This window comes from Entelurus aequoreus, linkage group LG23 (genome assembly GCF_033978785.1).
Source record: "Entelurus aequoreus isolate RoL-2023_Sb linkage group LG23, RoL_Eaeq_v1.1, whole genome shotgun sequence".
Lineage (NCBI taxonomy): Eukaryota > Metazoa > Chordata > Actinopteri > Syngnathiformes > Syngnathidae > Entelurus > Entelurus aequoreus.
Genome location: NC_084753.1, coordinates 36,818,258 through 36,830,527, shown reverse-complemented (window position 1 = coordinate 36,830,527; position 12,270 = coordinate 36,818,258). Strand labels below are relative to the sequence as shown.

General features: G+C 39.9%; 2 protein-coding genes across 3 annotated transcripts in view; both read right to left on the bottom strand.

Annotated features, from left to right (window-relative positions):
- LOC133640646 (zinc finger protein OZF-like) overlaps positions 1–12,270 on the bottom strand; it is a 56,722-nt gene that overhangs the window by 30,870 nt on the left and 13,582 nt on the right. Inside the window, exon 1 of one of the 2 annotated variants that reach the window (XM_062034186.1) lies at positions 3,439–3,856. The exons of the other annotated variant lie outside the window; for it this stretch is intronic. Coding sequence (XP_061890170.1) covers positions 3,439–3,541 — 103 coding nt within the window. The 5' untranslated portion in view covers positions 3,542–3,856. Of the gene's footprint in view, positions 1–3,438; positions 3,857–12,270 lie in introns of those variants that run through there. 2 annotated transcript variants of the gene reach the window in all.
- The window catches only part of LOC133640864 (zinc finger protein 260-like), a 47,453-nt gene continuing 39,447 nt past the window's right edge, over positions 4,265–12,270 (bottom strand). The window contains exon 5 of the mRNA XM_062034546.1: positions 4,265–6,657. Within this exon, the coding sequence (XP_061890530.1) occupies positions 5,357–6,657 (1,301 nt within the window). The 3' untranslated portion in view covers positions 4,265–5,356. The remainder of the gene's footprint in view (positions 6,658–12,270) is intronic.

Here is a 12,270-nt window from a genome sequence, read left to right as displayed (position 1 = left end):
ACTAAGTTGGCCCTGAATGTGAGTGTGAATGTTGTCTGTCTATCTGTGTTTGTCCTGCGATGAGGTGGCGACTTGTCCATAGTGTACCCCGCCTTCCGCCCGATTGTAGCTGAGATAGGCTCCAGCGCTCTCCGTGAACCCGAAGGGAATGAGCTGTAGAAAATGGATGGATGGATGGATTAAAAATGTGTTTCCTTTGGTTAATTCATGCAAGTACAAACCCAGTTTCCATATGAGTGGGGAAATTGTGTTAGATGTAAATATAAATGGAATACAATTATTTGCAAATCATTTTCAACCCATATTCAGTTGAATATGCTACAAAGACAACATTATTTTGCAAATAATCATTAACTTTAGAATTTGATGCCAGCAACACGTGACAAAGAAGTTGGGAAAGGTGGCAATAAATACTGATAAAGTTGAGGAATGCTCATCAAATACTTATTTGGAACATCCCACAGGTGAACAGGCAAATTGGGAACAGGTGGGTGCCATGATTGGGTATAAAAGTAGATTACATGAAATGCTCAGTCATTCACAAACAAGGATGGGGCGAGGGTCACCACTTTGTCAACAAATGCCTGAGCAAATTGTTGAACAGTTTAAGAAAAACCTTTCTCAACCAGCTATTGCAAGGAATTTAGGGATTTCCCCATCTACGCTCCGTAATATCATCAAAGGGTTCAGAGAATCTGGAGAAATCACTGCACGTAAGCAGCTAAGCCCGTGACCTTCCATCCCTCAGGCTGTACTGCATCAACAAGCGTCATCAGTGTGTAAAGGATATCACCACATGGGCTCAGGAACACTTCAGAAACCCACTGTCAGTAACTACAGTTGGTCGCTACATCTGTAAGTGCAAGATAAAACTCTCCCATGCAAGGCGAAAACCGTTTATCAACAACACCCAGAAACGCCGTCGGCTTCGCTGGGCCTGAGCTCATCTAAGATGGACTGATACAAAGTGGAAAAGTGTTCTGTGGTCTGACGAGTCCACATTTCAAATTGTTTTTGGAAACTGTGGACGTCGTGTCCTCCGGACCAATCCGGATTGTTATAGGCTCAAAGTTGAAAAGCCAGCATGTGTGATGGTATGGGGGTGTATTAGTGCCCAAGACATGGGTAACTTACACATCTGTGAAGGCGCCATTAATGCTGAAAGGTACATACAGGTTTTGGAGCAACATATGTTGCCATCCAAGCAACGTTACCATGGACGCCCCTGCTTATTTCAGTAAGACAATGCCAAGCCACGTGTTACATCAACGTGGCTTCATAGTAAAAGAGTGTAGGTACTAGACTGGCCTGCCTGTAGTCCAGACCTGTCTCCCATTGAAAATGTGTGGCGCATTATGAAGCCTAAAATAGCACAAGGGAGACACCCGGACTGTTGAACAACTTAAGCTGTACATCAAGCAAGAATGGGAAAGAATTCCACCTGAGAAGCTTCAAAAATGTGTCTCCTCAGTTCCCAAACGTTTACTGAGTGTTGTTAAAAGGAAAGGCCATGTAACACAGTGGTGAACATGCCCTTTCCCAACTACTTTGGCACGTGTTGCAGCCATGAAATTCTAAGTTAATTATTATTTGCAAAAAAATATTTTGTCTTTGTAGTGCATTCAATTGAATATGGGTTGAAAATGATTTGCAAATCATTGTATTCCGTTTATATTTACATCCAACACAATTTCCCAACTCATATGGAAACAGGGTTTGTACATCATGTATTTAAAATGTTAATGAGGGTTTTAGGGTGTTATTTAGAGCACTTTATAGGCAGAATTGAGCAGCTACGAATGACTCAAATGTTAGCTAACTTTTGCTAAGGTTTATTTTCTATCTAGAATACATAAAAAAAATAAAAACATGTGTTCTTGTCTTCGACTTGCTCAGTGGCCTCGTGGTTAGAGTGGAAGGTCGTGAGTTCAAACCCCGGCCAAGTCATACCAAAGACTATAAAAATGGGACCCATTGCACTCAGCATCACCGCTCTCCCTCACCTCCCAGGGGGTGAACTTGGGGATGGGTCAAATGCAGAGGATAATTTCACCACATCTAGTGTGTGACTACCATTGGGACCTTAACTTGAACTTACATAGGGACTGTGAATGATTCCAAAAAGTGCAGTTCCCCTTGAAATTAGAAAATGGAACAACAAGATATCATGTGACAAGAACAAAATATTTAATAATAAAATGCCTCATAGCAAATGTGATGAATTCATCTTAATAGTGTCCTTTTTCAACCTCTCCCTTTTAAAGTCCTCGCAAGTCCTAATGACTGCCTGGTTAAAGTGAGGAGACTATAATTTAGGAAAACTATTTATTTACAAATGGACTAAGATAAGTACGTCTCTGCGCTGCTGACCTTTCTCCACTCAAGATGATCTCCTGCTGACCCCACTATGGACTGGACTCTCACACTATTATGTTAGATCCACTATGGACTGGACTCTCACACTATTATGCTAGATCCACCATGGACTGGACTCTCACACTATTATGTTAGATCCACTATGGACTGGACTCTCACACTATTATGCTAGATCCACTATGGACTGGACTCTCACACTATTATGTTAGATCCACTATGGACTGGACTCTCACACTATTATGCTAGATCCACTATGGACTGGACTCTCACACTATTATGCTAGATCCACTATGGACTGGACTCTCACACTATTATGCTAGATCCACTATGGACTGGACTCTCACACTATTATGCTTGTTCCACTATGGACTGGACTATCACACTATTATGTTAGATCCACTATGGACTGGACTCTCACACGATTATGTTAGATCCACTATGGACTGGACTCTCACTATTATGCTAGATCCACCATGGACTGGACTCTCACTATTATGCTAGATCCACTATGGACTGGACTCTCACACGATTATGTTAGATCCACTATGGACTGGACTCTCACACGATTATGTTAGATCCACTATGGACTGGACTCTCACTATTATGCTAGATCCACCATGGACTGGACTCTCACTATTATGCTAGATCCACTATGGACTGGACTCTCACTATTATGCTAGATCCACTATGGACTGGACTCTCACACTATTATGCTAGATCCACCATGGACTGGACATATGCGGTCCCCTCAAGGGTTTCTCATTGTCATCCCACTGGGTTGAGTTTTTCCTTGCCCTGATGTGGGATCTGAGCCGAGGATGTCGTTGTGGCTTGTGCAGCCCTTTGAGACACTCGTGATTTAGGGCTATATAAGTAAACACTGATTGACTGATTGATTGATAAGTAACTCATTTTTACAGGTAGCTAAGCAACCAGGTCGTTGCAAGTACCAGACTTACGTGCATCAACAACACCCATATCCTTACATACAACATATTTAAGAATTGCAGTAATAAATAAATATAAAGTTAGTAAACATGTGAGAGTAAGAAGTAAACAAACCTGTTCTGTGTAACACAACTTGATGTTTTTGATGTTGTCGCTCCTCCTCCTCTTTTGTTGGACAAAGTTCCTCCTCGTACTCTGCTATCGTTCTTTCGCACATTTTCACACAATCACAACACTTTACACTCACACTTGATCTCTGCTTAGCGATGTGTTTTGATCACTAATTTTGTCTTCTTAATCCGCGCGTAGTTGTAAGAATGTGTCGCGTCTTTGTTAGCAGCTAACAAGCTAAGCTAGCTAACAAGCGAAGAAGCGTCAACATGCGCTCAGACTAATGTATCCGGATACAAACAATTATTGACGATGTTTACTCTATTAAACGACATATATGTGCACATGTATGCACTGATTAAAAATACAGAACTATAATGCCCACGTTTAGACTTTCTCCCCCAAACGCCATCTTGCTTTTTCCTCCTTCTTCTTCTTTCTATTTCCAGCAGACTAGTAGAACATCTTAGGTGTATTGCTGCCCTCCACAGGTTCTTAACGGGATTTCCTCCTTCTGTCCTATGGCCCACACTACATTCTACAGTCCAGTAGGTGGCAGTATGAACCTTTCAAGTCATGGCTGCAAACTGCCAGTAAGAAGAAGAAGTAATAGAGCTGGTTGCTCGTTTCTCTCGCGAGATCTGACAACATGTTTAAATAGAACAATTGACAGGTTGACAACATCCAAACAAACTAAGTCATCTCCAATACATCTCAACATTACACACATCCTCCAGGTACCGAACATACCCACAAATATTAACTACATTTATTATTGGACCCAACTTTAGTTGAAGCATACATTGTTTATTGCATAAAGGTCTGGGGACATACATATAAAACAATCACACAACAATATTCATAATACAAAAGAGAGTAATAAAGACAATTCATAGAATGGATTATAGAGACCCAACAAATGATTCATAAAGTCACACATTTTTAAATTGTATAAAAGACAACTGTTCAAATGATGTATAAAGTAAATAATAATATGCTTCCAGAAGTGGTCCAGAAGATGTTTCAGATGTGAACCAGTAAATATGAACTAAGAGGGATTTATGTGTACTCAAAAGCAAAGGTATGAACACATGTAAAAAAAAAAATGTATATCATATAAAGGAGTTCATCTATGGAATCATCTACAATTAGAAAATACAAAATGTAACACTTCATTATTTCAAAAAACATATATAAGACACTATTATGAATAAGTATAAAAGTGAATTATGAATATCTACACTTAAAATGTTTATTGTATGTAACATATTTTATGTAGTGTGGCTAGCGCGTCTGCTATACATCTCAAAGTTCTCCTGCTTGTGTCGCTGCAGCCAGCCGCTAATACACCGATCCCACCTACAACTTTCTTCTTTGCAGTCTTCATTGTTCATTAAACAAATTGCAAAAGATTCCCCAACACAGATGTCCAGAATACTGTGGAATTTTGAGATGAAAACAGAGGTTTTTTGTATTGGATTCAACGGTGTACCAATACTTCCGGTTCATCGATTGACGTCACGCGCATACGTCATCATACATAGACGTTTTCAACCGGAAGTTTAGCGGGAAATTTAAAATTGCATTTTATAAGTTAACCCGGCCGTATTGGCATGTGTTGCAATGTTAAGATTTCATCATTGATATATAAACTATCAGACTGCGTGGTCGGTAGTAGTGGCTTTCAGTAGGCCTTTAAATTGTCCTGTTCATTTTAAAGTACACAAATGTGTATATTAACTCATGTACTTGACTGAAATAAAAGCACTAATCTGAAGTATCTAATCTATAAATGTTACAATCATGTTAACAAGATTGTGTTACACACACACACAACAATGATGTCACACATGTTATATGTGCTGATGTTGTTAGAAAGTCAAAGTTAAAGTTTTGAAAGTTTATTTTAAATCCTGCATCTTCATTTGCTGCTGCTGTTCTCACCAGCACACTTGTGTTTCTTACACTGCTTCTCATAAGAGAATCTTTCACCACACACACTGCAACTCCACACTTTCTCTCCTGTGTGTGTTCTCATGTGTAATATATAATATTTTCGGCAACTAAAGCTTTTGTTGCAGCTTGAACAGGAGTATGGTTTTTCACCAGAGTGCGTTCTCATGTGTAATTTTAATGGCTTGTGATCTATAAAACTTTTACCACATACTGAACATAAAAAAGGTTTTTCTCCAGTGTGTATTCTCATGTGTACTTTTAAACTTCGACTTAATACAAAACTTTTACCACATTTTGAGCAGGAAAAAGGTTTTTCACCAGTGTGTTTTCTCATGTGTGGTTTTAAGTCATATTTTCGTGCAAATCTTTTACCGCATTCTGAGCAGGTAAAAGGTTTTTCTCCAGCGTGTGTCGTCATGTGACTTTTTAACTGTCGACTAAGAGTAAAATCTTTACCACAGATTGAACATGAAAAAGGTTTTTCTAAAGTGTGTGTTCTCATGTGTATTTTCAATTGAGCACCTTGTTTAAAACGTTTACCACATTCTGAGCAGAAAAAAGGTTTTTCTCCAGTGTGTGTTCTTATGTGTATTTTCAAATTGCTCCTTTCATTAAAATCTTTACCGCAGATTGAACATGAAAAAGGTTTTTCTCCTGTGTGTGTTCTTATGTGTCTTTCCAAATGGCCCTTTTGATTAAAATCTTTACCGCAGATTGAACATGAAAAAGGTTTTTCTCCAGTGTGTGTTCTCATGTGTATTTTCAAATTACTAGGAGATTTAAAGGTTTTGTCACAGTGAGAACATGTGAAGCGTTTGTTGTCAGTGTGACATGTCTTATCATCTTTAGAGTGTTCATCATCAGTGTCAGGAGAGTGTGACGTTGTGTCCTCACTATCTGATAGTGGAGCTAAGAGCTTGTCTGCTTGTGATCCTCCACAGTGGTCTCCATCAGCTTCTGTTGTCATGTGTTGAGTTGAGCTGCTGCTTGGAGGCTCCGCCTCTCTCTTCTCCTCACTCTCACCTTTGACCTCATCATCTTCACTCTTCACAATCACATGGAACTCCTCCAACCATTCTTGACTGATGCTGTGTTCCTCCTCTTCCTCTTTAAAATGGGAGGTCAGTGGGTTATTTTCTTCCCTTTGCATTTGTAATGTATGTGGCGCCTCTTCTTCCTCCTTAATGTGGAAGGGCTGTGGCTCCTCCTTGTCCATCCTGAAGCTCCACTTGTGTTGCTCAGAGAGAAGATGTTCTTCACAGACGTCTGCAGGACACAAGAAGACAAACATGCTCGAGTGGAGTCCATCTTTGTTCAGTCACATGTTAGGAGCGATACTGATAAGATTTTACCAATTCAGATTTCATTTTCAATTCTGCTTTACGATTCGGTTATTTGTGGACTCACTTTTGCTTTCACATTCAGTAAAAAGGAGAAGAAACAGGTCGATTAGCATCAACTTTGACTAGTTGAGAAGTAACATGAGTGTACAAAGCCAACATCCATCCATCCATCTTCTTCCGCTTATCTGAGGTCGGGTCGCGGGGGCAGCAGCCTAAGCAGGGAAGCCCAGACTTTCCTCTCCCCAGCCACTTCGTCCAGCTCCTCCCGGGGGATCCCGAGGCGTTCCCAAAGCCAACAGTGAGGTCTTAAGAGGCACAGATTTTACGGGTCCCCCATGAGGTGCCAGAGGGCCCTAAGGACAATATTCTGCTTTGAAAATATCTTTCAAATAAAAATATTTTTGCCAAGAAATTAACAAAATACTAGGGCTGCAACTAACGATTAATTTGATAATCGATTAATCTGTCGATTATTACTTCGATTAATAATCGGATAACATAGACAAACTACATTTCTATCCTTTCCAGTATTTTATTGAAAAAAACAGCATACTGGCACCATACTTATTTTGATTATTGTTTCTCAGCTGTTTGTACATGTTGCAGTTTATAAATAAAGGTTTATTAAAAAAAATGAAAAAAATAAAAATATATATATATATTTTTTTTTTTTTAAAAAGCCTCTGCGCATGCGCATAGCATAGATCCAACGAATCGATGACTAAATTAATCGGCAACTATTTTTATAATCGATTTTAATCAATTTAATCGATTAGTTGTTGCAGCCCTAATATATACATAAATATACAGTATATATTAGGGGTGTAATGGTACACAAACATTTCGGTTCGGTACGTACCTCGGTTTAGAGGTCACGGTTCGGTTCATTTTCGGTACAGTAAGAAAACAACAAAATATACGTTTTTTGGTTATTTATTTACCAAATTTGCAAAATCTTCCACCAAAAATATTTGTCTTAGTGGAATATTTGATGTGAAGTAATGGGAACCTTGGATAGGTCAATAATTCATAATAACATTGATTTTGATTCAATATTATGTTTTGAGCAATGACAGTTTGAAAGAAAAAAAAAACCAGCTTTGTTTTATTAGTCAACATTGCAACTTTTTCTAAATGACATTTAACCTTTAAGCTTTTTTATTTCACTTTTGCTATGTTTTTGTTTATTTTAATAGTATTTTTAGAATGTGCCGTGGGCCTTTAAAACATTAGCTGTGGGCTGCAAATGGCCTCCGGGGCACACTTTTGACACCCCTGCTATAGATAGTAAAAAAATGTAATCTGATAATTCTATGGATAAAAAGCATGCGCGTTTATCATAACTCTCTCACTCGCCCTCTTTCTGTCTCTCCCTCACCAATGCTGCTGCGCGCACAATTTGTTTTGTTTTTAACCTTCTTAACTCTGAACGTACATTGTTAATACACGCAACCATAGCTCGGGGTGCCGGACATTTGGGGCATTTGGGGGGCACCGCCCGGGCGGCCCCGCGGGGGAGGGCATGTCCAGTGGGGGGAGGACGTGTGGTCAGGACCGGGCCCGGTTTCGCCGGACATGGCCTCTTTTGCTAACGGGCTGGGATACACTGGCCGTGTGTCCTCTTTTCGCCGGGCGTGTCCTCTTTTGCGGAGCTGTCGGGGCGGAGTTTCTTGGATGCCTCAGGTGTCCGGCATTTTGAGTATTGTTTACACAATGTGCAGTACGCTACTTAATATGTCCGTGTGGAAACTCGTTCGGTACACCTCCGCACCGAACCGGAACCCCCGTACCGAAACGGATCGATAAAATACCTGTACCGTTACACCCCTAGTATTTATATATATACATATCCCGCCTTCCACCCGATTGTAGCTGAGATAGGCTCCAGCACCATCCGCGACTCCAAAAAAGATACGCAGTAGAAAATGGATGAATGGATATATATACATATACACATGCATATATACAGTTGCGATCAAAAGTTTACATACACTTGTAAAGAACATCATGTCATGGCTGTCTTGAGTTTCCAATCATTTCTACAACTCTTATTTTTTTTGTGATAGAGTGATTGGAGCACATACTTGTTGGTCACTAAAAACATTCATGAAGTTTGCTTCTTTTATGAATTTATTATGGGTCTACTGAAAATGTGACCAAATCTGCTGGGTCAAAAGTATACATACAGCAATGTTAAAGGCCTACTGAAAGCCACTACTACCGACCACGCAGTCTGATAGTTTATATATCAATGATGAAATCTTAACATTGCAACACATGCCAATACGGCCGGGTTAATTTATAAAGTGCAATTTTAAATTTCCCGCTAAACTTCCGGTTGAAAACGTCTATGTATGATGACGTATGCGCGTGACGTCACTAGATAAATGGAAGTATTGGTACACCTTTGAATCCAACACAAAAAAGCTCTGTTTTCATCTCAAAATTCCACAGTATTCTGGACATCTGTGTTGGTGAATCTTTTGCAATTTCTTTAATGAACAATGGAGACTGCAAAGAAGAAAGTTGTAGGTGGGATCGGTGTATTAGCGGCGGACTACAGCAACACAACCAGGAGGGCTTTGACTTGGATAGCAGACGCGCTAGCCGCCGACCGCACGGATGATCGGGTGAAGTCCTTAGTCCTTCCGTCGATCGCTGGAACGCAGGTGAGCACGGGTGTTGATGAGCAGATGAGGGCTGGCTGGCGTAGGTGGAGCGCTAATGTTTTTATTATAGCTCTATGAGGTCCCGTTGCTAAGTTAGCTTCAATGGCGTCGTTAGCAACAGCATTGTTAATCTTCGCCAAGCTGGAAAGCATTAACCGTGTATTTACATGTCCATGGTTGAATAGTATTGTTGATTTTCTGTCTATCCTTCCAGTCAGGGGTTTATTTATTTTGTTTATATCTGCATTTGAGCCCGATGCTATCACATTAGCTCCGTAACTAAAGTGTTTCGCCGATGTATTGTCGTGGAGATAAAAGTCACTGTGAATGTCCATTTCGCGTTCTCGACTCTCATTTTCAAGAGGATATAGTATCCGAGGTGGTTTAAAATACAAATCCGTGATCCACAATAGAAAAAGGAGAAAGTGTGGAATCCAATGAACCCTTGTACCTAAGTTACGGTCAGAGCGAAAAAAGATACGTCCTGCACTGCACTGTAGTCCTTCACTCTCACTTTCCTCATCCACAAATCTTTCATCCTTGCTCAAATTAATGGGGTAATCGTCACTTTCTCGGTCCGAATCTCTCTCGCTGCTGGTGTAAACAATAAGGAAATGTGAGCAGCACTCCAGCTTGTGACGTCACGCTACTTCCGGTAGGGGCAAGGCTTTTTTTTTATCAGCGACCAAAAGTTGCAAACTTTATCGTCGTTGTTCTCTACTAAATCCTTTCAGCAAAAATATGGCAATATCGCGAAATGATCAAGTATGACACATAGAATGGATCTGCTATCCCCGTTTAAATTAAAAAAAATAATTTCAGTAGGCCTTTAATATTTGCTTACATGTCCCTTGGCAAGTTTCACTGCAATAAGGCGCTTTTGGTTGCCATCCACAAGCTTCTGCTTGAATTTTTGACCACTCCTCTTGACAGAATTTGTGCAGTTCAGCTAAATGTGTTGGTTTTCTGACATAGACTTGTTTCTTCAGCATTGTCCACACGACTTTGGGAAGGCCATTCTAAAACCTTCATTCTAGCCTGATTTAGACATTCCTTGACCACTTTTGACGTGTGTTTGGGGTCATTGTCCTGTTGGAACACCTAACTGCACCCAAGACCCAACCTCCGGGCTGATGATTTTAGGTTGTCCTGAAGAATTTGGAGGTAAACCTCCTTTTTTATTGTCCCATTTAAAGCACCAGTTCCATTGGTAGCAAAACAGGCCCAGAGCATAATACGACCACCACCATGCTTGACGGCAGGCCTGGGATTAAAGGCCTCACCTTTTCTCCTCCGAACATATTGCTGGGTATTGTGGCCAAACAGCTCCATTTTTATTTTATCTGACCACAGAACTTTCCTCCAGAAGGTCTTATCTTTGTCCATGTGATGTCAGATGAAACAAAAATGGAGCTGTTTGGCCACAATACATTACATTATATACATTACAATCAATTGAAATCGGTACGATACCACCTTTGAAAAGCACCACTTCCGCTCTTTCATCTGAGTGACTACAGGGTCGAGGCGCACACACAAAGTGCATACAAGCAATGACATGTAGAAGAGGAAAAAAGGCAAAAAACTACAATTCTACTGGTTAATACTGAGGGTGTGAAGTACAATATGGAGGTATTTGGGCTTCAAAACTAACAATAAAGGTGACGCTTTAAACAAGGAGGCACCGCGTTGCAAGTACTGTTTTACACCTTTCCTCCTGGGATGTTCACTTCTCCTTTATTTAACTGCAAACTGTATCAGTGTTCAATTACCGTATTTTCCGCACTCTAAGGCCGCTGCTAGGCCACAAGATTAGGTACACCTGCAGACTGCAGCACGGATTTCATATTTCATTCATTCACAACTCCTCCAACACGAACATTACTGTTTTTGCACTTTTGGCTTCTTTTTAAGTAACTTTTTTAAATAGATTCAATCTTGCACGTGGAAACTTTAAGTGTGGGCTTTAGTTGATATAACACTCCCGTCAGGGGGTGCATTCTACGCCGGGGGTGCATTATCCGGCACAACACCTGAGACTTTGACTGTTTTTCGCTGGCTTTGGATGAGAGCTGCGATGTACGTGACACCGCCCAGCTGCTCATCTTCTTACGTGGGATAACTACAGACTTTCAAATCACGCAGGAGCTGGCAGCCATGCAGTCAATTAAAAAGACAACCACAGGTAATGACTTGTTCACACAGGTAAATGCGTGTTTGGACATGTTAGGACTGCAACTGGACAAGCTGGCAGGTGTGACAATCCAACCCAATCCACTTTATTTATATAGCACATTTAAACAACAAAATGTTTCCAAAGTGCTGCACAACAATATTAAAAACAGTATTCAAATATTATCCTTAGCTCCACCAATGACTGAATAAAAACAAAAAATAATTACATATAAAACCAATATAAAAAACAATATAAAATAAATATGATTAAAAACGATTTTTAACAACAGATGGTTGTCCAAATCTGACGGGGAAAAATGTTGAATAACGCAGGATAAAGTGACAGAAATGAACCATGTGCAGAAACGGACATTTTTGCATTGTATTATACATCAGGAAGTGTTGTGTAAGACAGTGTTAAAAATAAAGCCCCCGGTAAAAATTAATTGCCCACCCCTGTCCTATAATCATGTTTATTGTATGTATGTCCTATAATAATGTTTATTGTGTGTATGTCCTATAATCATGTTTATTGTGTGTATGTCCTTTAATAATGTATATTGTGTTTATGTCCTATAATCATGTTTATTGTGTGTATGTCCTATGAAAATGTTTGTGTGTATGTCCTATAATCATGTTTATTGTGTGTATGTCCTATAAAAATGTTTGTGTGTGTATGTCCTATAATCATG